At 37.4% G+C, this 20,852-nt stretch overlaps 1 protein-coding gene across 1 annotated transcript in view; it reads right to left on the reverse strand.

The window, feature by feature from the left end:
* The window catches only part of dnaaf9 (dynein axonemal assembly factor 9), a 31,063-nt gene extending 10,890 nt beyond the window's left edge, over positions 1–20,173 (reverse strand). Inside the window, exons 1-30 of the mRNA XM_028001594.1 lie at positions 20,002–20,173; positions 19,207–19,286; positions 18,960–19,085; positions 18,739–18,863; positions 16,817–16,913; positions 15,931–16,037; positions 15,748–15,825; positions 15,417–15,518; positions 14,630–14,685; positions 14,405–14,540; positions 14,151–14,232; positions 13,812–13,848; positions 13,609–13,693; positions 13,457–13,533; positions 13,329–13,373; positions 13,145–13,190; positions 11,784–11,895; positions 11,456–11,526; positions 11,268–11,315; positions 11,049–11,139; positions 10,845–10,948; positions 9,363–9,506; positions 8,150–8,235; positions 7,925–8,026; positions 6,277–6,394; positions 6,052–6,140; positions 5,810–5,926; positions 5,515–5,640; positions 1,151–1,188; positions 715–850 (exon numbers count right to left, since the gene is read on the reverse strand). Coding sequence (XP_027857395.1) covers positions 715–850; positions 1,151–1,188; positions 5,515–5,640; positions 5,810–5,926; positions 6,052–6,140; positions 6,277–6,394; positions 7,925–8,026; positions 8,150–8,235; positions 9,363–9,506; positions 10,845–10,948; positions 11,049–11,139; positions 11,268–11,315; positions 11,456–11,526; positions 11,784–11,895; positions 13,145–13,190; positions 13,329–13,373; positions 13,457–13,533; positions 13,609–13,693; positions 13,812–13,848; positions 14,151–14,232; positions 14,405–14,540; positions 14,630–14,685; positions 15,417–15,518; positions 15,748–15,825; positions 15,931–16,037; positions 16,817–16,913; positions 18,739–18,863; positions 18,960–19,085; positions 19,207–19,286; positions 20,002–20,057 — 2,717 coding nt within the window. The 5' untranslated portion in view covers positions 20,058–20,173. The remainder of the gene's footprint in view (positions 1–714; positions 851–1,150; positions 1,189–5,514; positions 5,641–5,809; positions 5,927–6,051; positions 6,141–6,276; positions 6,395–7,924; positions 8,027–8,149; positions 8,236–9,362; positions 9,507–10,844; positions 10,949–11,048; positions 11,140–11,267; positions 11,316–11,455; positions 11,527–11,783; positions 11,896–13,144; positions 13,191–13,328; positions 13,374–13,456; positions 13,534–13,608; positions 13,694–13,811; positions 13,849–14,150; positions 14,233–14,404; positions 14,541–14,629; positions 14,686–15,416; positions 15,519–15,747; positions 15,826–15,930; positions 16,038–16,816; positions 16,914–18,738; positions 18,864–18,959; positions 19,086–19,206; positions 19,287–20,001) is intronic.
* Between the last annotated feature and the right edge of the window lie 679 nt (positions 20,174–20,852).

Genomic DNA, 20,852 nt, shown 5'->3' on the forward strand with positions numbered 1-20,852 from the left:
TAAATTAAGACGAGGTGGATCATTTTCATTTGCATGACTGTTTCGTAGAAAGACGAGAAACAAAGACTGCATGACTAAAGTTTCAACTCGACCTTTTTTTTGACGGACAATTTTTCGAAGTAAGTCATAATTAATTAGATTTGTTGTTTTGGCTGCTTATTTATTTTGGATATTTAAAATGTCTTCCAATTCCTGTGTTAAATGTTTGTTAGAAACTTATTAGAAGTTGATTGATCTTTAAGAGTGTGCTCTTGCATTATTGTGCCATTATCGTTATATTACTTGGAAATGGCTTCAAAACATCAATATTATTATTCATCGCGATAATTTCTAATGCCAGCAAAATCTGCACAGGCTTTTTGTCACCTTTACTATTTTTTTTTTAATTGCCAATTTCTTTAAAGTTATTAGGAGCCACAAAGGAGGGACTGAAGACCCACAGGTTTTCTATAACAGAAAATCCTGATAAAACCTATTCCAGCTTGTAATGGTAATGCGACAAAACGTGAAACAAGAAAAGCTTCCGCAAGGCTCCATGCATCTAAACTAAGCTAGAAACTGATTAAAAAGCATATTTCGGTGCCAAATGAGCAGCGCTCTGACCCCGCCGGATTTAAAAATAGACGTCACAAAGCTGGATGGAATATTTTAGGCGAAGATAAAAGAAGTCAAACGACTGTTTGCAGCATTGATCACGATTCTGTGGGCGCCTACCTGGTGACAGCTCCTCTCTCCGCCGGTATGAAGGCAGCGGTGGGGTTAGCGGAGCGTACCAACTGCTGAACATGCTGCATGAGAGGGTGCTTCTGCTCTGCTGTCAGCCCCGTGAACACCACTGTACTCACAATACCTGGCAATACAAACACAGCACAGTGGAAAGTAAAAAAAAAAAAAAAACAACAAAAAACTGCGGAACTCAAGAAGAATACGGATTTTATTCCCGAAAAATACAAAAAACACCTTATTTTTACACTAGGTTTGATTTTACTGCTTTGTTCTTTTTAAAAAAAAATCTAAATCTAAAGTGATGTTTGCATTCCTTTTGGTGACTAGTGAGGGGGAGAGAAAAAAAAAAAAACAAACATTGTAGCAAATTTAAAGAAGGTGTTTGATGGAGTATTTTTACCGCTGTGAACACAGCGGGACTAACCTTGACTGCACTGTTCCAACAGCTTGGGAAAAGCAAACCTGAAGTGAAAGACAAGAGACAGAAGAACTCGAGTTAAATTTACAAGACGCTTGAGAATAAGACTGGGCCGACTGCCAGACACATTAATGCATCTCTAAGACGGACGCATGCAGGCCACGGCGGTGCAGCAACAAAGTAATTCCACGTTACCGCCTTGAAAAAAAATTCATCACAAAGATTTTTGCATGACATCGATAGTTTGATGGACAATCATAATCACATATTTTGTTCTAAGGTTAGTCTCCGTTTCTAGTTCTGAGCCAAGTGTCCCAGCTAACACAGCTAAAAGCTCGTAGCCGCGGTAATTAGAAAGGCATTCATCTTTTCCTATCTGCGCGTGATGAGCTGCTCACACCCAGCAAAAAGAAGAGATCACGTCTGACTGGGGAGCTTCATTCAGACGAGTGCCGTGGTTACAAACGTGGATCTAGGAGGGAATTATAGATCTATGCTGATTCTAGGTCAGGCCTAAGCTGGGACAGCCTCACGCTATTAGCACAACAGTTGTGGTTTACGGCCTTCAACGGCGACGGAAAGCGTGATGAACTTCTGTTAAAACTTTTTGATCTTTCTCTGGTTCTGATTTTGTCATTTCTTTCTGGCTCCACTCATTTTTGCCTCTTTCAGTGACAGACTGCTGCATCCTAAGTGCACAAACGAGCGATATCGGAGATCCTTCCTCTCCTCCCAGCAGCCGTTAGACACTAGAGCCATTCCTGCTTTCAACCAACTCAAAAAGTGTTTATAGCCTTGCTGGTATTTGCACAGGATCATTTTTAATAGTGCTAAAACAATTACTGAATCATTAGTTAACTGATTTAGTAATGAATATTCGTTAACTGGAGAATACAGACTCTAAAATATATGCCATTTTCTGAAAAAGCAACACTGTCAGAGCAACACAGGATGAAACTGAATAAAAACAGACATTTTGCATTTAAGATGAAAAACTCTTCTTTGTGTGTAAAAATGTTCAAAACTCAATTAGAAGCCTAATTTTAGCTCTAGCTGGTTCAAATTCTGAAAAGAAAAGAAACTTGTATTAATTGCCTCTTGCTCTCCAATTATTAAGTGTTTAATTGAAAAAATAGTCAATAGAACTGACTTAGCTGCAGATTTGTCCGTTGCGACACATTTTAGGCGATAAAATATTTATTTTATTTAAAAACAAATTCATTTGTTTGTTTATTTGCATTTTTGTGTATTTTTAATACTGCTTACGTGGTTAGATAAAATCTGTAGAATGTGGCGATTGTTTTTTTATCCGATTAGTCGATTAATTGTGAGAATAACTGATAGATAATTTAAATAGCATTTCTGCCGCTAACCTGCACCTGCACAGGGTTTTTATCACTTATTGTAAACAGTCTGTTGTCTATTTCTGCTCCAATACACCCGGACACTTTGTAATTTTCTAAAATTAACTGCCCCAGTTTATGCTATTTTGTAAAAACTGCACAGTATTTATGTTGGAAGTTATTCAATCTTTAGTCATTTTATATTCTTATTTTTGTGTGAACCTACCTGCTTTCATTGTCTGTTTCTTTGTACCAGAATTTCCCAACTATGGGACAAAAAAATAAAATAAAAAAAAAAACATCCAATTTTCCTATTTTTGTAAAGAAAATCTGCCTCTAACACTGAAAGAGAACCAGATCCACCATAGTGTTTCTTAAGCTTTCAGAAAAGGACATAAAAAAAAAAAACAAATAAAAAATCTAATCTAATCTTTATGATAAATATAGTGGCCAGCTCATCTTGGCCTTGCAGTCAAAAGCACCCTAATAATCAGAGTGCAATGTCATATTGAGTACAGCAACGAGTAGCACTATAAGCTGCATCTAAAGCCAGCGACAATAGCAGAGTGAGATTAAATGCAGGGATGATCCTCTCTGATAAAAAGAAAAAAAAGCTCAGCCTTTAGTTTTAATAGCTGAAAGTGTCATGTAACCCTGTTCTGGAAACATCCTGTGATCTCACAAATTTACCAGCATACAGTCCTATTTTTAATCTGCACGTCTTACTTGAAAGAACAAATAATGAACATTCACTTCAGCTCAACGAGAAAACAAACAACAGCGACTTCCCAAAGTATGCACACACTTTGAAATGTTTCTGAATCCGTGACATACGGAGCCCTCTAGGGGACATGGGGAATTTTTTTTCTTTTGCGTTCCCTCGCAATACTGTACTGGTCAGTTATGCAGCATAATTGAATACTGCAAGCCTTTCTTACGGTGGGCGCCGTACTTTATGCTTTAATATAAGGTTATGTGAGGTTTTTCCATGAATGTCAGAATCTTTTTGTGAAATATCTGAAGTTTTATATCTTTCTTTAGGATAGAAAGGCACCACAAACCTACGATATAAACAGAAACCTTCCGTAAGTAGGAAAGAAATAAAAATACATCCTAATTTGGACTATTTCTGAGTTATTATCGCGGGTAATAAATCATCTGACAGTTTTAATTGTGTCTCTGTTGTGTTCTAGTCTGAATGGTTTAAAGAGCTGCTTTCAGTGCCGCTCCATCTTCGCCTTAACAGACATAAACATGCAGGAAAAAATAAATCGATTTTCAATCAGTGTTTTGCACCAAACAGTTAATAATAATAAACAAGTTTTCACTGAGTCTCTTTAAGAGCCATATGAATGAAATAAGTAATTATTGATATGACAGGAGCAGGAAGCTTTGACACTTAGGTGTGTCGATGTGGGCGTGACGTCACCAGGTATGAATGGGAAGGATACCGGCTTTGTGTGTTTTAGAAAGCAGGTGAGCGGGGCGGTCAGTCCTTGCAAAGTTTGGAGCCTGATCATCAAAATGGAATAAATCGATAATTGTGACAGAACAAAGAAAAGGTTTGGAGTTGATTGATACACAGACAGATGAGATTCCCAGAGTTAACCCAGTGCGGCCCTTTACCATCATTAGTTTGTCGTGTTTTTAATAATAAAAACTTGTTAATAGTAAAAACCGTTTGGTGCAAAACACTGATTGAAAATCGATTTTTTCCTGCATGTTTATGTCTGTTAAGGCGAAGATGGAGCGGCACTGAAAGCAGCTCTTTAAACCATTCAGACTAGAACACAACAGAGACACAATCAAAACTGTCAGATGATTTATTACCCGCGATAATAACTCAGAAATAGTCCAAATTAGGATGTATTTTTATTTCTTTCCTACTTACGGAAAGTTTCTGTTTATATCGTAGGTTTGTGGTGCCTTTCTATCCTAAAGAAAGATATAAAACTTCAGATATTTCACAAAAAGATTCTAACATTCATGGAAAAACCTCACATAACCTTATATTAAAGCAGAAAATACGGCGCCCACCGTAAGAAAGGCTTGCAGTATTCAATTATGCTGCATAACTGACCAGTACAGTATTGCGAGGGAACGCAAAAGTATTGCGAGGGAACGCAAAAGAAAAAAAATTCCCCATGTCCCCTAGAGGGCTCCGTAGTGACGTTACGCCCTCAATGGTCAATTTATTCAACATTCAACGTGACAGGCCGACGAAAAATAGCACGTATTTTACGTTGCTGGAATGAATTCTGTTGGAATTATTTGTAAAAAAAAAAAAAATCCAACAGATTTTCTACAAATAAAAATTGCATTTGTGTTCAGCACTCTTTACCTTTAACTGAAGTAAGACCAGTTCTTTGAATTGAAAAAAATTGAAAATTGAATTGAAAAAAAAAAAGCCATTACTGAAAGAAAAGCATTCGGCATCGTGTTGTGGGGATGCTTTTCTTTAGGAGGGGAGGGGAAACAGCGGTGGACCGCTATGGACTTAACGTTATATTTAGAGGTGCACCGATTGCAGTTTTCTGGCCGATTGCCGACTACTGATCCTTAAGAAGCCTGAATTTACCGATTCTCAGTTATTTTTTCTGAAATGTCGCTGAACATAGCAAGGAAGTCATTGAGTTGGCAACAGTGGGGTCACTATTGTTAACGGCAAACGTGCAGACATGACCTGGTGGGCCCGTCTATCAGTCAAGTCTCTCTCATGGCAGAGCAGAAGAGGACAGAGGCAGATTTTTAGACCTTTGCTGAGGTAGATAAGATCGGGGAATAAGATCGGCTTCGTTGGTTGATTATAAATCTCACAAAACTAAGGAAATCAGAGCTGATAAATTGGCTGGGCGATAAATCGGTGCACTCTGAGTTTTATCATAATATTTTGAGGTACTTTCGTAATAACAAATTTTGCAAAAACAATAAAATAAAAAGTGCTAAATGAAAACCGAGTTCCACCATGATCGTATTAGAGGAAGTGCGGCCGCCACCGGCAGCAAAGCCGAGCTCCTGAAACCTCACCAGTGTTCCATACAAGACGCCAGCGGGTTCACACAGGCTGTGACGGCACCGACGGCGAAACGAGCCCGGACGGCCGCATCTGGGTGGAACAGCACAGCCTGGACCACATCCAGAACGTCAGTGTATCTGAATGAGGGGAAAATGAAATCAATCGATTCAATTAATTCCAAAATCTCTCCACAATAACATACTGCACCCCATTCTGTAACAGAAAATGAAATGATAGGAGTCGTTTTTTTCCTTGACGTTTACTCCCGCTCAGATAATTTATTTATTTATTTTTTCCCTTTCCTACCCGGGTGTGAGCAGCAACAGGCGAGGCTTGCCTCGTCCTCTTCGGCTCTCTAGGAAGCTCGACAAATACTGCTGGAAGTGTGAGGTTGAGAAGCTGTCGGGTTCATACACCACCCACCTGTGTGTGTAATGAACAGAGACGTTTGTTTTGTCCTGTTTGTTTTGGTTGGAAATGTCAGATCTGTTGTGGCCATTTATTTCTGAAGAAATAAATAAAATAAAATAAAAATAAAAATTGCTTACATTCCATCTTCTTTGGTTTGGTCCACTAAGAAGTAAGAAAGGATGTTCTTATGGCTTCCTGGCAGTCCGGTGATGATGTTAATCATAACCTTAAAGTGTATTTAAAAAGATATTTTAATTGGGTTAGCTTTATAATCATTACAAACAGAAAGTAAGAGAGGAAATTAAAAAAAAAAAGGTTTTCTCGTCAATATTTTTTCTTAAAAAAAGATGAAATTCTCTCACCTTGTCTCCCTTCTCATGGGCTTGTTTAGTGAGCTCTGCAGAGGGGAACAGCGCCTCCAGGTGGTCGTACAGAATGGGCTCCTGGCCGATGCTGCTCAAAGCAAAGTGCTGAAGAAACCTGGCAGAGGTCAAACACACACACACAATCCGCATCAGAGTAAGCGGATAAGCCGAGGGCCAGTGCCGCTTTCGTGCATTTTTAACGCCGACGCTTTTATTTTTTGATCAATTTTGCTCAAGCAAGTTCTGCAGCAAGATATAGACCTGATCCAGCTTTTAGATATGAACGCGGACATGGGGGTGATAAAGCTTTTTCATTACTGCCAACTCGGAAGATCATTTAGAGCTCAGTTTTGCAAAGGAGGGTGGTTAACTTCTCACTGCCAAACATGGGGGACTCATTTTGGGTGAGAAATGCCAGGCAAGAGAGAAATTCACTTGAAAAGTAATTCAGATTTTTTTTTGGTGGGGGAATTTTATTTGACATACTAGCAGAAAGTAGAGCGTAAATGTGAGGTGAAAGGTAAAATGATACAAAGGTAGTTTTTAAATTGCATGAATGGAGAAGGTGCTCGAAGAAAAGCTGCATAAACTTGTAGCAATAAGCCCGTTTAAGAACAAAAGATATTCATGTGTTCGAATTTAACCTGAGAATGTGTGAAAAGTAAGGGAGTTTTCCAGCTACATAGTATGATTTGATGACACAATCAAGTAAGTCCGTTACATCCAATTGTTGTAAAAATGTTAGGCATATCAAATATAACTTAAAAGAAATTTGATTTTGTAATTGAACATCTTAAAATTGGGCCTCTGTCTCTTTATGAAACTCCTGCTCTTTCTGAAACTCCGCCTTTAGTCATCTCAACAAGGCTTAACGTTTTTATCAGCGTTTCACTGAGAAGTAGCTTGTATAATGACCTCAGCAGATGTGCATTTGCATTAGGTGTTTGCTAATTGCTGTTTGCTAGTCTGAAGGAGGAGCTTTGTCCTTGAAGGTGGAGTTACGTCCCACCAGTCATTTTGCACAATCCCAATAAAGGCAACACTCCCAACTTTGTTTCTGATGAGAGGGTAAGATTATGACATGATGTAAAGCTAAAAGAAGTTTATTTTACATAATAGTGACCCTTTAATTTAATCTGAATTTGAGCTATTCAGCAAAAAAATTGGAAAAACGTTTAGTTGCAAGATGTGTACGTGTCTACAAGCGTTCAGTACGTTAATACAATCCAGTCAGACTTTTAAGATTTTTACTGTTATAAAAAACTTGAAAACCACAAAGACTTTTCCTACTTCACTTCTTCAGGCCTCTTACATAAAAATTCAGCCAATTACACTGAACATTGTGGCTGTAATGTGACAAAATGTGAAATAGTTCAAGAAAAACCCATAATAAGCAAAACCTGCTGAAAAACTCCTTTCAATATGCTCGCCTTCTTGATTAAGCTACACATTTAATACATGACCTGGAGTAAATAATAACCTTCTTAATGCACACGGTCAGCTCTGTCAAAAGAAATAAACTAGGCTTTAACGCTATTTAAAGAAAACTTATTCATAGCTGAGCGATCCTAGCATCAGGTTTTATTACTTGCAGCGTCCATGTCAGAGCCACTCTAATGCAGTTTGGCAATCTGTGAGTACTAACATTTCCTGCTCTGGCAGCTTGGAGTGTGAAGTCTTGAGGTTGTCTCTGCGCTTAGCAACGGGCGGCTCCTGGCTGTCATGTAGCTTCTGGACTCTGGTGTGCCTGGAAAAAAAACAAAAATTTAAATGCTACATTGCAATATAGACATCCATTTTTATTTTAAAGCTATTTTTAAACAATTACATTTTTATATTGGTTATAACTGGAAAAGAAAAACCTTCATACATGTTTCTTTGGTTCAAGGACAGCTGTTCTTGGTCCAACAGCTGCAAGCCAAATCCAGCTTCTGGATCTTTCCACACTGGCAAAACCTACAAGAGGGCAAAAGGTTTATTGAAATCGATTTGTGTCTATGTTTTGAATAAGCATACGAGGAAAAAGTTCCAAACATTTTCCTGTTAGTGGACTAAGCTAAAAGCTACAAATGTAGATTTACAAAGTAAATTACTAACTGATTATAGTAACATCATGGTGATCAGACTTAATTGTGGAGCACCAAAATGGACTTTTATCACACTGCGATGTACAAAGTTCAGTTTTTATTCTTGGTTAATGTGTGTTGCTATAGCAATATGGTTGTTGAAATGAAACAATTTTTTTAAGTAAACCCAGTCAGTAACAAACGTATATCTAAAAGTTTGGGTATCAAGTGATTCGCTTTCTCTGTTATTGAAAACTATCCCAACGAACATAACTGCAGAGTATATGCTGACAAATCTCAGATTAGGGCTACAATGACCGATTATCTTAGTTATCGGTTATTTTGATGATTAATCAGATGAAAAAAGTGGCACATTGCAGATTTTTCAATTAAGCCTTTTTTGATGACTATTGTACACACAGTAGAAGACAGCACAATTTATTTTTCAAATAAGAAAATAAACATTTTATTGCCCAAAATGGAATAATGCAGCATCCCTTTAGTTTAATTTGGAGTTTAAAAAAACAGACGATCCTGACAACATTTAAAAAGCTCAGTCCTTTCTGCATGACTTAATATCAATATATCATAGAGCTAATCTGGACGTTAAATTTGGATTACCGAATAATTATTGGATAGCAAAAGGTGCTTAATTTGTTGATTTGTAAAACATATCTGAAATGCAAAATGTATAGTTTTTTGTCCAATTTTGGCTTCATGTCAGCTCTGACTGTGCTGTTCATTCAGCAATTGGCCTTTTTTTTTTTGAGTTTGTATACTCCAGTTAACGATAAATCAATTACTCAATGAGTTGGCGATTACTTCAATGATTGATTAATCACGATTAATCATTTCAGTTCTATCTCAGATAACAGCTCTGAAGTGATATTCCTGTCTTTGATCATTCCGGTCTCCTTTAGAGGTTGCACATTTGAAGTTTTACATTAAAAATGAACCACGTCCCAACTTCTCCAGGGCCGGCAAACGGCTTTAGAGGTTCTCGACTTGATGTCTCACCTTGGCAAAGAAGGCCTTGTAGCTCTTAGATCTAGGCTGAAGAGCAAAGAGCAGACACTGATCAGAGCTGTGCAGAGGGAACGGAAGGTGTGGGAACAGGCTGCTCTCGTACTCTACAAACAGAGAGCCCACACTGCAGGAGTCCTGGTGAAAAAGACAACACACACATTTAATGTAACAGAGAATACAAATTTGTGATGAAGTACTTGCTCCCTTGTAGAGCAAATGCTTCATGATATGACACCTTTAAATGTGACAAAACAGGAAAAACAGAAGAAACTTAGAAGTGTGCTACTGCTTTTCTCACAGCAACTTTTTTGTGCCTCCATCATTGAAATCAATAAGCTTTAAGTCAATAATAAACAGCGAACTTTTAAAAAATGTATATAAACATACATTGCCTTATAAAGAAAGAAAAGTCTCCTTTGAAGTTTAATACTTTTGCCAGATCTCAGCCACAAAATTCTGTGTTTTTTGGAGAACTTTTTTATGACAAGAGATAAAAACAAATTGCCTTTTTTCTTTCCTTTGCAAGTAAATATGATTAGAATTGTGTATTTTGTTTTCTTCCACTTTACAATTTGGCACTATTTGTCTTGGGCTGCCACATAAAACTAAATAATACGCAAATTGTAAACATTCCAAGGGTTGGACAAAACCAAGCCTGGATGACTGGATGGATATAACATCTAACATGCATAACATAAAAAAAATTCTCAGTTACAAGACCAAATAATTTTGTTTATAGTGGCAAAGTTGGGTAGACTATGTCAAACTTTGTTCATTTTTTGTGATCAAGATTGATAAAACCAACCTTGAAAATCCACTTTCTTTTAATAGATACACTTTATTATTATTTAATACCTTGTGGGAGTTGATGCATTTTTATTTCTTGTTCTTTGTTTTCTTTTGCATTGTTCTGTTTGTCATTCCAATTGGTGAAATCTTTCTCTGGATAATAGAGTTATAACTAGATGCACCGATCAGTCTTGATATCTGATTTACATTATACTTAGAATTCATAATTGCCCTGTTTTAACCATTTGAAAGGTTTGTTTCAGTTTTCCAATATAGTCAACCTACTGTTTTTGCCAGTTTCAGTTTCTTTACTATTTATTTTCTATTGGCTGTTTTACTTCTAATTACACTGACTGAACAAATTACTGTCGTTTTTACATGTTTGACCAATCTTGTGAAGCTGCTGCTGTATTTAAGTGTGCTGTACTGGTGCAGAGTTAACAAATGAATTTGTAATTCCGTAAAATTATGTATGTGTTTTAACAAAAAGGAACTTTTTAACTCAATTTATCATCATTTTTATGCATCGGCCGATACTAAACTGTATCAGTATCGGAAGCGAAAAAATTAAGCGGAACATCTCTAGTTTATCAACAAATATAACAATTCCCAAACCGTTCAAGGGATAAGTAATCAGGTAACAAATTGAAATGCAACATAGAGGTCAATAATAAAAATGCATACCGGGAGATAAAAGATGATTTTACGAATGTGATCCTTCGAGAGAGTGATGCACCCAAATTGAGAGTGGAAGAACAGGAGTCCCTCAGAGAAAAACCTGATTTTACCTGCAATTACAAATATAACAGACATTTAGCTTAACTGTTTAAAAGTAACTGGACAGAAATATAAGACAAAAAGAAAGAAATTCTTCCTTAAGAGGTTCACCTTCCTCAGGTGAGCAGAGCTGGCCACCGGAGAACACATAAGCAGCATCTGCTTCAGTCAGAGAAGCTCCCAGATAACTGCCACCCTCTTTCTGTTTGCGAAACAGAACGAAGCGTTTTTTTGTTGGTTTGTTTTTTATCTGCTGTACATTGGTTCACATAGTAAAGACAGGCGGGGGGGGGGGGAAACAGAAGTATCCTAAGAAAGTAGTCTAGTTACCATAGCGAGATGCAGGGCTTGTTCTGACTGCTTGACGTCAGATTCCATCTAAAAAAAACCCCAACACAATAAAACAATAAAAAGCCATTTTTTAAATATATTAACACACAAGGGAAAAACAAGTCGATGCCAATTTTTTTTTTTTTTAAAGATTATAAAAGGATGTATTTTCATCAAAACACACACACCAGCCAGCAGGCGTAGCGGGGAACATTTGCAGTCAGGATGGCGTAGCAGCTGTCTGAGGACACAGTGCCACCTACAGAAGCATAATCAGCAAAGCAAGAGAGAAGAAAGCAAAAGATGACTGACAAACCCAACGCTTGATGCAGGAAACGGAGCTATTTTTAGACTAGTCTCTGCTGTTCCACCGAGACTTTCGTCTTTTTCTGCCAACTCTGGGCCTCTGGATTCATATTGCTTATTTTATAAATCTAATTTACTTTGTGGATTCAATCAGTAATCTATTCTAATAAGACAGAATCTAATCTAGTGTAATCTAATCTAATATTGTACCTCTCTGCTGAATGTTGATGCTGGACTCCAGAAAAGATTCAGAGTAGAGCACGGTGCCAAACTCTCCCCTGTTCTCCTGCAGGTCTGGGATGTCTCTGACGATCAGGGAAGCCTTTAACAAAACACAATTAGTAACAAACTCAGTGGCGGAGAATACAGGTAAAAAATCACAACATGATTTTTGGGGTCACAATTATATTCACTATCGTTTCTGCTCCGATCGATAGTTGTGAATAGGATCAGCAGAATCTGCTCCAGTTTGCTTTGGGAGGCAGAATTATATAAACACAGTAAAGTGTCTTCAAGTTTGATTAAGTTTTAAACATGAATCCGTATTCTGTAGTTATCCTTAAATGATTTACTTATTTACTTATTTATTCGGGCATGTTTTTTTTTTCTTGCTATTGTTTTCTCTCCTGCTCTTTCCCACTTCTACCCAAAATATGTATGTGATCGAAAATTGATCAAAACAGGAATATTGGGGAAAAGGAAAATAATAATACAAGTCAGAAAATAACTGTCAAGATTAAAAGAAAAAAAAAGAATCTTTTCTGGATGCTTGGTTATGCGTTGTGTTTTGTCTTTGTCTTAAATGTAGCAAATTTAATGTGTACCTCCTTTTTTGACTGATTGTTTATCATATATTTATATTTTAGATTTTTGTGATGTTGTTCGTCCTCTTATCTTATAGGCCATACCTCTGTTTTGTAATGTTTGTTTTGTATGCACTAATTGGTGAATAAAATAAAAAATGTTTTGATGGAATCACTCCCTCCCTGAGTCCTTCATTTTGTTTTCACGAAGTGTCATGTAGAGCGACACACCTTTGTGCTGACAGCTTCCTCCGTAGACAAATTTACATTCAGACGTTTTTAGCCATTTGACAATTGTTGTACTTATTTAGTGAAGATTTCTTTTTTTTTTTAAAGTACATAATTCATTATTGCATTGGATAAATTAATTTACGCTGTTCACAAAGTGCTCAATCTTCACTTCGTTAACTTTCCACTCGGTGAAGCTCATGTCACACTTAGTCATCCCGGGCTTTCCAAATGTTTACCATCGACAAAGACCAGGCTGCTTGAATCTCATTCATTTTTGTAGTTTCCTGTTTATTGTGGTACCAACCGAGCCCACATATGTTCCAGTACCGGCTGCCGTGGCATAGTTACGAAACGGAAGCGAAATGACCGCGGATTTGTTTTATTTTTCATTTAATCTATTTTTGGAAATTTTAAGTCATTTCCAAATCTTAGTAAATGAGAATCTAAATTCTTATGTGAATTGATTTTATTTGGCACACCCCTAACAGACAAGCTGTTTTGCTGAAAGCCCAAGAAAAAGGTGATTCTCTAACTTACCGTTTTGACTAGGTAACGGCTGCCTTCGTCAGTCAGAGGAATTACACTGAAAATTGAAGAAGAGGAGCTTTTTAAATTCTATGGTATATATTCCTAAACAGGTTATTGTAAAAACAATCAATTGATAGAAAAAAAAATAGAATCTAAATATCTGGACATGACGAGTAAAAGAGATAAAACCTACACTCCTCGATTATTTGTGGCTTGAATGCTGAATTCACATTTTGACCTACAGAGAAAACACACGGAAAAGATTTTAGCATGGAGGCTTGTATTTGTCCCTCTGCAGCAGCCATGTTAGTGTATTTCTACCTGAGATGAGTGCGATAGTGGCCTAAATCCATCGAGTCCAACGCCAGAAGAAACGAGTTCACCGCATCATCTTTAGCCTACAACGGATTTCCTGATGAGAAATCAGCTAGTCTTATAGCAAACGGTGGGAAACCAGGGCAATTGCTACTAACCTCGGTAAAACTGGAAGTACTGGAGTAGCATTTTATTCCAGAGAAGACTCCTTGAACCACAGCAGAGTAAATCTGTGATGCTACTCTGAGAACAAGACAAGAAACGGAACAAAACTCAACTTTTTTACATTCTGAAATATTCAACAGAAGACAGCAGGAAGATCTAACGAGAGAAACTGAGCATGAAAGATGAAAACACTTACAAGACTTCGGTTTTCTTTTGCTCTGGCATCTGAATCCCTGTGAGAGAAATACAGGTTCATGAATAAAAACACCGGAAATGCTAAAAAATAATTACTACTGCTCTCATAATACGCCACGTTTAACTGGTTTCTTAAGCTCGCACTGAATTCACTTTTCACCATATTTGGGTTTTTATCCGACCGATCAAGTTTTTACAAAAAAAATTTGAAAAAGTGATTTTGCATCACCTGGATATAGCAAAAAAAAATCACTTTTGGCAAAAAAAATAACAGATTCCAAAATGTCATCGATACAATACGATCGCAAGAGATTTGTTTATTTCATTCAATTAATCTCACCAAGATACGGGGTATGAGTAGTCCCAAAGAAATATGTTCGTGAACAGGACAAAGGGCCCTTGGGGGCCACACACTGTAGAATCTGAGAGACACAAACGGAAACAGAATGAGCTCATTTGGGGAAAATTCAGAAGTGTGCAACATCGCTTGTTGTTCCACATTACATCAGCAGATGGCGCCGCAGTCTTAAACATGACTTGGACAGATGGCAGACTAGTGTGGTTATTGGTGGGAAGAGTGTTGCTGCCTCTCACCATGTGTCTGGCAGCAGAACCCTGAGGCCCCGTGTTGCGGACCTGATGACTCTCTGAGGGAAAGTTGAAGGAAATGTTCTCCAGGTCCTCAGAGGTGGAGTGCTTTCCAAACAGCACGAAGGGCTGCCGACTTTTACTGAAACGCAGACAAAATGATCAATCGACGGTATTTTTATTTTTTAAAATCACAAAACATTTAGTATTTAGAAAATGTTACAAAGATACCTTTTATCTGAGATGTTGTTTGAAATCAGCCCGTGACAGTAGAAAGTACGGAAAGCCTGAGAATGGATGAGAATGCATTTTATGTCATACAAGTATATGGAGTTAGAATTTAGAGAGAATTGAACCTAAATTATTGTTAAGGAACAATACTAAAGCTACAACATCTGTGGCTGGGTCTGTTTAGAGATGCACCGATCCGATATTAATATCTGTTTTGGTCCCGATATTGAAAAAAAGAAATTCTATATCGGGCATCGTGACAACGTGCCTGATCCATAAGGGCAGATCTATTCAGTCCAATTCTATGCATTGTGCTCTGAGTAACGTCAAGCCTTATTATTTATTTTACAGTACATTCATAATATAATTCATAATTGAACTTTCTGAACCATATGAAAGAAGATTTGTTGCAGTTTATTTTTTACCTGTTTGACCAAGTAAATTTGTAAATTTATAATTCAGTACATTTATGTCTGTTTAAAAAAAAACATTTTAAATCAAATCAGCACTGTTTTTCTGTATCGTATCAGCTGATACTAAACCTTAGATATCGGTATCAGAAGTGAAAGAAGCGGATTGAACCATAGTTGTGTTCCAAATTTTCTCTTTAAAAATATAGTGTGACCTCATAGATAGTACAACAAGGGAAAAAGTGTTTTCAGTCCATTTCAATTTTTTCTCAACTGCAAACCAATATTTCTAACTTATACTCACTAATGAAAGGCTAAAAGGAAGTTTACTGTTATTTGAAGACTGATTTTGCAGCATGAAGTGGTCGTTAACACACCTCTCCTGCCTGTGCCTCAGACAGATCCAAGATGGAGAGATGACTCTCCAGGTCGATGCGGGAGAAGAAGTTGCTCCACTGCTTCTCAAAGATTCCCAGGTCCTTAAATCCAACATGCAAGGTGTTAATCTCACTGCATAAAACTAAACTAATATTCTTCTCTTCTTTACATCGTTAAGGTGACATTTGATACGCCATTAAAAAAACAATGATTGCTAAACTGAAATATCAAAAATGAACAAGTTTTGATATTTTCTGTAGCTGGGTTGTGATTTATATTTTTCTTAGGTAGAGTTAAAGAATGCCTTGTTTAGAAGCTGCATCATTTTACCTCTGTTAAGAGATTATCCAGGGACACTGGGTCGAGTCTGGTGTAAACCTGCCATAGCTTCTCACTCATATCCACAATCTATAATTACATAAAACGTGGAATAAGCTACAAAACATCCCATTTTCTGCATCTTTTTTTTTTTTGTTGGAAACTATAAGGATTCTGACTTTGATATGAGCGCACCTTGTATTTGATGGTAAAAAAGCTCCCACCGCCTATCCCTTCAAGGGCAAACGCTTGAATCAGGGGCCACTTTTCCACCATGAACATATCAAACTTCTGGATGTGCCCTAAAATAAAAATAAAAAACAACTGTTAATGTAGAGTTAGTTGTACTTCTTTTGTAATCACATGGAACCAAACTGCTGACCCATTACATCATCAAAACAAAACTTCCCAGCCATAAACGCATCACACGCCGCCTTCTCGCATTATACGTGTATGCAGTTGAGGACACTTTCCCAGATTTCAGTTCAATTCAGAAACACTTTATTGATCCCAAAGGGAAATTAAATTAAATGAAAATTACTTTTATCTTTGTCCTTGACCCAAGACATGTTATGCCTGGTAGCAAGTTGCAAAAATATGTTTTTCTGCTCAAAAAACTTGAAACAATAGTGCACTTGTACAATGTTAAAAATTGAGTATATTTCAGTAATGTTGAAAAAAAAAAATCAGAAGGCTACTGTACTGCTCCTTAATCTGTTGTCATTTAATACAACTACGTATATTGCTGCATTAAAATATATTTTTTCTAATTTCTGACAGTTTGGTTCAAAATCATTCCAAAAGAAAGTTGGAAAACGTAAGCAGTGATATTTTATTTTTGCTTTATCAGATTTGTAAAAGAATAACTGAAAACTTAATTGCGGTTTATATAATTGTGATATACATCATCACTGTGACATAAAATAATCCATATCATGATATATAATACATTTTCCCCACCTTTGAAATTATGCGCTACATAAAGTACATACAAATTTGGCACTTTGGGCTGCGATCATGTTATATCTTTAAGCATGTATGTCATTGATAACCGCGGGGATTAATATGCGAAGCTGCGTACCCTGGGAGCTGTATGCAACTCCAATGCGCTGGCAGTCCTGCACCATCGTGACAAAGCTGGAGATTTTGAATTCTTCCGCTGCTTCTTCGTCTTCATACTGTCGGGGGGAGGTGGGAGAGTTACAGCACATTTATTTAGAGGGACACAGAATGGATTAGATACCAGCTGTTTTGGAGTAAAACTCCCACTGACTAAAGTTCATGTCCTTCTCAGGGTCTGACTGTGAGGAAGCTTCGTTCTGCCTCCTCTAGGTTTGATATTATTCAGCACCCAGTTCAGCCATTGGTCACTGAAAGATGAAACGCTACACGTTTATGTATTTCTGATCTAAGAATATGTTTTGACACTAGTTTAAAGCACATTGGTTTAAAAAAAAAAGAGAGCAAGAAAAATATTACAGCTATGGAAAGAGTCTAATACTTCAGAGTAAGCAGCTGACTGCCTGACTGACCCAGGCTGCTACTGTATGTTGTGTCAATTTGTCGTAATTTTGGGAATTATGTGAGTTGAGTTGAATGTTTTGCGGGTCGTTAGAGAAAAATACATTTTTGTTGTGTCTTTATTGCTTCTGATTTCAATATTACCTTTAAATTGTTCGTTTGTTCCAATGCATGCTTAGGTAAACAAACAGACTAGGATGTTCCAGATGTGAACATTTACAGCATGCTCTTAAAAAACTCTGTTTTATGATGACAAATCCAACACAAACAGGCTGACTGTGAACATTTTTCTTTGTCGTTTATTATAATAAGAATGAAGCAATTGTAAACAAATTTACTGGATTACATAACCGTTAGCGAGGGCAATTAAGAGCACAGGATGATAGCATTGCTCTTTTTAGTTCATGTGGCTCCATGCAAACTTGCCAGTCTATTCCTGTTTGGACAGCTTTAAGATCGGACTTTTTTTTATTCCAATAAATATTTATGATAATTTGTTTGGATTTGAATCTTGCGGGGGCTGGAGGGTTGTTTTGTTTTTCCTTTGTGTGCATGATTCTTTTTAAAATTCCTGTCAGTCTGTCTGGCACTTTCCATTCTAGTGGGAAATAAATATTTATCCCATCCTGTTAAAACCAGAATAAAAACTGAAAGTAAATGGGGTTGTTGCTTCAGCTTCAGGAAGAGGCATACATGGCTCATGTATTTTCACGGCAGTCTTTAACTGCTAAACGTTTTGCCATTTTTTCAACAAAACAAAAAGGCCAGAAAAACGAAAACACACTTTTCTTATGGACAGTAGTCACCCAAAGATACCATACTGCACTAGCAACGTTCCCATTTATGCTAGGGATGATATAAACAGCGCAAAACATAAGACTATGTACCTATATGTGCAGATATTTCACATTGGCTGGCATGTGCAACAATCAGTAGTGAAATAGTGATTATACAGATCACTATTTCATGCATATGTTTGCATTACGTAGAAGGAACTGAGTGGGGGAGTCGTGTAGAAGGGAGGCAAAACCTGCAGCTCTGACGAGGAGCTGCGTCTCGAGCTAGGTCCACCTTGGCGTTTTGCACAGCTAAATGGTTGCCACGGGGATTAAAGAATTTCTCAAATATACATGAAAGAATCAAGGCAACACTCCAGGTATGTTTTTGATAAGGGAATAACATTATAACAATGTAAAACTCAACAAAGTCTATTTTACATAATACTGCCCACTTAAAGAATGGTTCTCTGACATGCTTATCTTTCTATAAATTCCTCCAGAATTTTTGATATGAGCTCACTTTATTTGTTAGGGTTCATTTATACCTACTTCTACGGACTATTATTCATACTCATAAACGTTTGAAGAATTGTGAGGAAGTCTTAAAGCTCCTATTAACGTTCAGCTGTGTCCAGGTTAAGGATGCAGGAAGTAGAAAACTTTCACAAATGCCAGACATGTTGAGGAACAAAAGAGTTCTTACCTCAGCCTCTGTCATGCAGTAGAGCTGCAGGTTCCTCCAGTGTGACACATAAGGCAACAGGTAACTGTAGTTCAGCGGGTTGCAGTAGAGATGGACGCACTCTGCCTTTATCAATAGGATCACATCTGACGAGTCAAGACGACGGATGAGTTAAAGGCAGATTCAAATCTACAACAGGCGGAACAACAAGACTGGGGGAAAGGAGAGAAAAAAAAACTCACCGTCCAGCATTTCCTCAGGAACGTCATCAAAGACATGCTCCAGGTTTGGCTGGTTCCGTTCATACAGCCCATAGAAAAGGTATTTTGCCAGCTCTGTGCATCCCTCATTATATCTACTGTCTATTCCTGTTTTTGTCAAAACAATGTTACAATTTGTTAGCGTTTTTTTCTTTTTTTTTGCAAAATCAGACATAGAGCCAATATAACCTTGGACCAGAATGTAAACAAAGTATATATGTTAACATACCGAGAGAGCACAAAATGCCATCCGGGGTGACGGAGCCTCCTTCACAGAGCAGGGCTTGAACCTGACGCAGGCGAGAGCAACTGACAAACAGAAGAATACAATAGCTATTAATTATGCAGAAATTGCCGACAACCACGGCTATTAGGCGAACAGCTCGTCTTCAGTCAGAAGCTTCTTCAGGTCCACTGTAATACAGATGGCTACAGGAGATCCTTTCCACCTGTAGCCATCAGCATGTGATAGAAATTAATGAACTTTACTTAAGATGGTTCTACAAAGCATTGACACAGGGAAGCTGGATACAAATGCACACCGCACTTTCCAGATTTGTATTTGTAAAAGTCTGAACCATATATATTATTCCCCTTCCAATTCAGAAATATTATCTATATTGCATTGGTCTATCACATAAAATCCTAATAAAATACATTTAAAAAAGGTTTCAGGGTTATGACTATTTTTGTTTTACAGGACTCTGTTCTCAGTGTCGTTTTGGATTAATACTTAATATTTACAATTCTACATTTACTTAAAATACATTGTTATCACTATATAAATAAGTAGACATTCTTTTGTTACTGTTACGTGCCTTCACTTGTACGTTTAAAGCATCACTGGGTGTAGAGAATGCTAGCCAAGCATTTTATACGCACATAACCGTCTACAGTAATTAACATCGATGCTAATCGAGTTCCAACGGACAGCGGTTGGAGCTAATGTTAGCCTGACTAGCTTGACAGCTGTAGCGAGGCTTTTTTTTTTCCCCCGTCAACACAACTTCGATATAAACTGTACCTGACAGCGGGGTTAACTCCAGACAATTTCCCGTTTACTCTGCGTATACCGGCCATAGCTGTGCCTTGTCACAGAGCACAAAAAAAGTCAAGCGAACACTGTTGGGTTTGAACGTTTCCAGGCCGACTTAATACATATTTCTCTCCATCACCCTGGAGAAAGTCGACACAAGATGGCATAGCAACGGAGCGAACCGTTGGAAACACGGGGGTGTAGACGGAGGAAAACGGGTTGATATTTCTCGGCGTTTAATGTTCAAACATCTAATTAGTATTATTAATATTCACACTTTGATAATTACTTTACCAATGGTTACAAATTAATCCTAAATTTTAATTCCAAAGAAGCATTGTTGATTAACCTAAAAATAAATGTCCCCGATTTTATTTCGTGGTATGTCCCTTTAAGGGGCCCTTTTGCCAGCTGCAGGCATCAGCTACGGATGATGGTGCAATCCCACAGTAATGTGCAACAATTGCTGATATCATTCATTGGCAAAGAAACAAAAGTTCTCGTGTTATGCAGACATAGCAGGTTATGTCTGCTATCAGATTTAGCCTATGTTTTGTAAAGGCCTGTGGGAATTTAGAAGGCAAAAAACTGCCTTTGCTCGATTTTCTCCTTTCACACGTCTAGTGCAGAAAATCCCAATAAATTCCCTCGAATGTTATCAAGTTAAGTTTATTTGTATAACACTTTTTAGAGAGGAGACAGTTCAAAGTGCTTTATATAATTAAGACATCATTATGAAGCCATCAATTATGAAACAAGTAAACACCACATTTTGTCATACGCCATCATCAAAATATTCAAATAAATGCACATCAAATATGACTTATTACTAATCAGAG

Source organism: Xiphophorus couchianus, chromosome 19 (genome assembly GCF_001444195.1).
Source record: "Xiphophorus couchianus chromosome 19, X_couchianus-1.0, whole genome shotgun sequence".
Taxonomy (NCBI): Eukaryota; Metazoa; Chordata; class Actinopteri; order Cyprinodontiformes; family Poeciliidae; genus Xiphophorus; species Xiphophorus couchianus.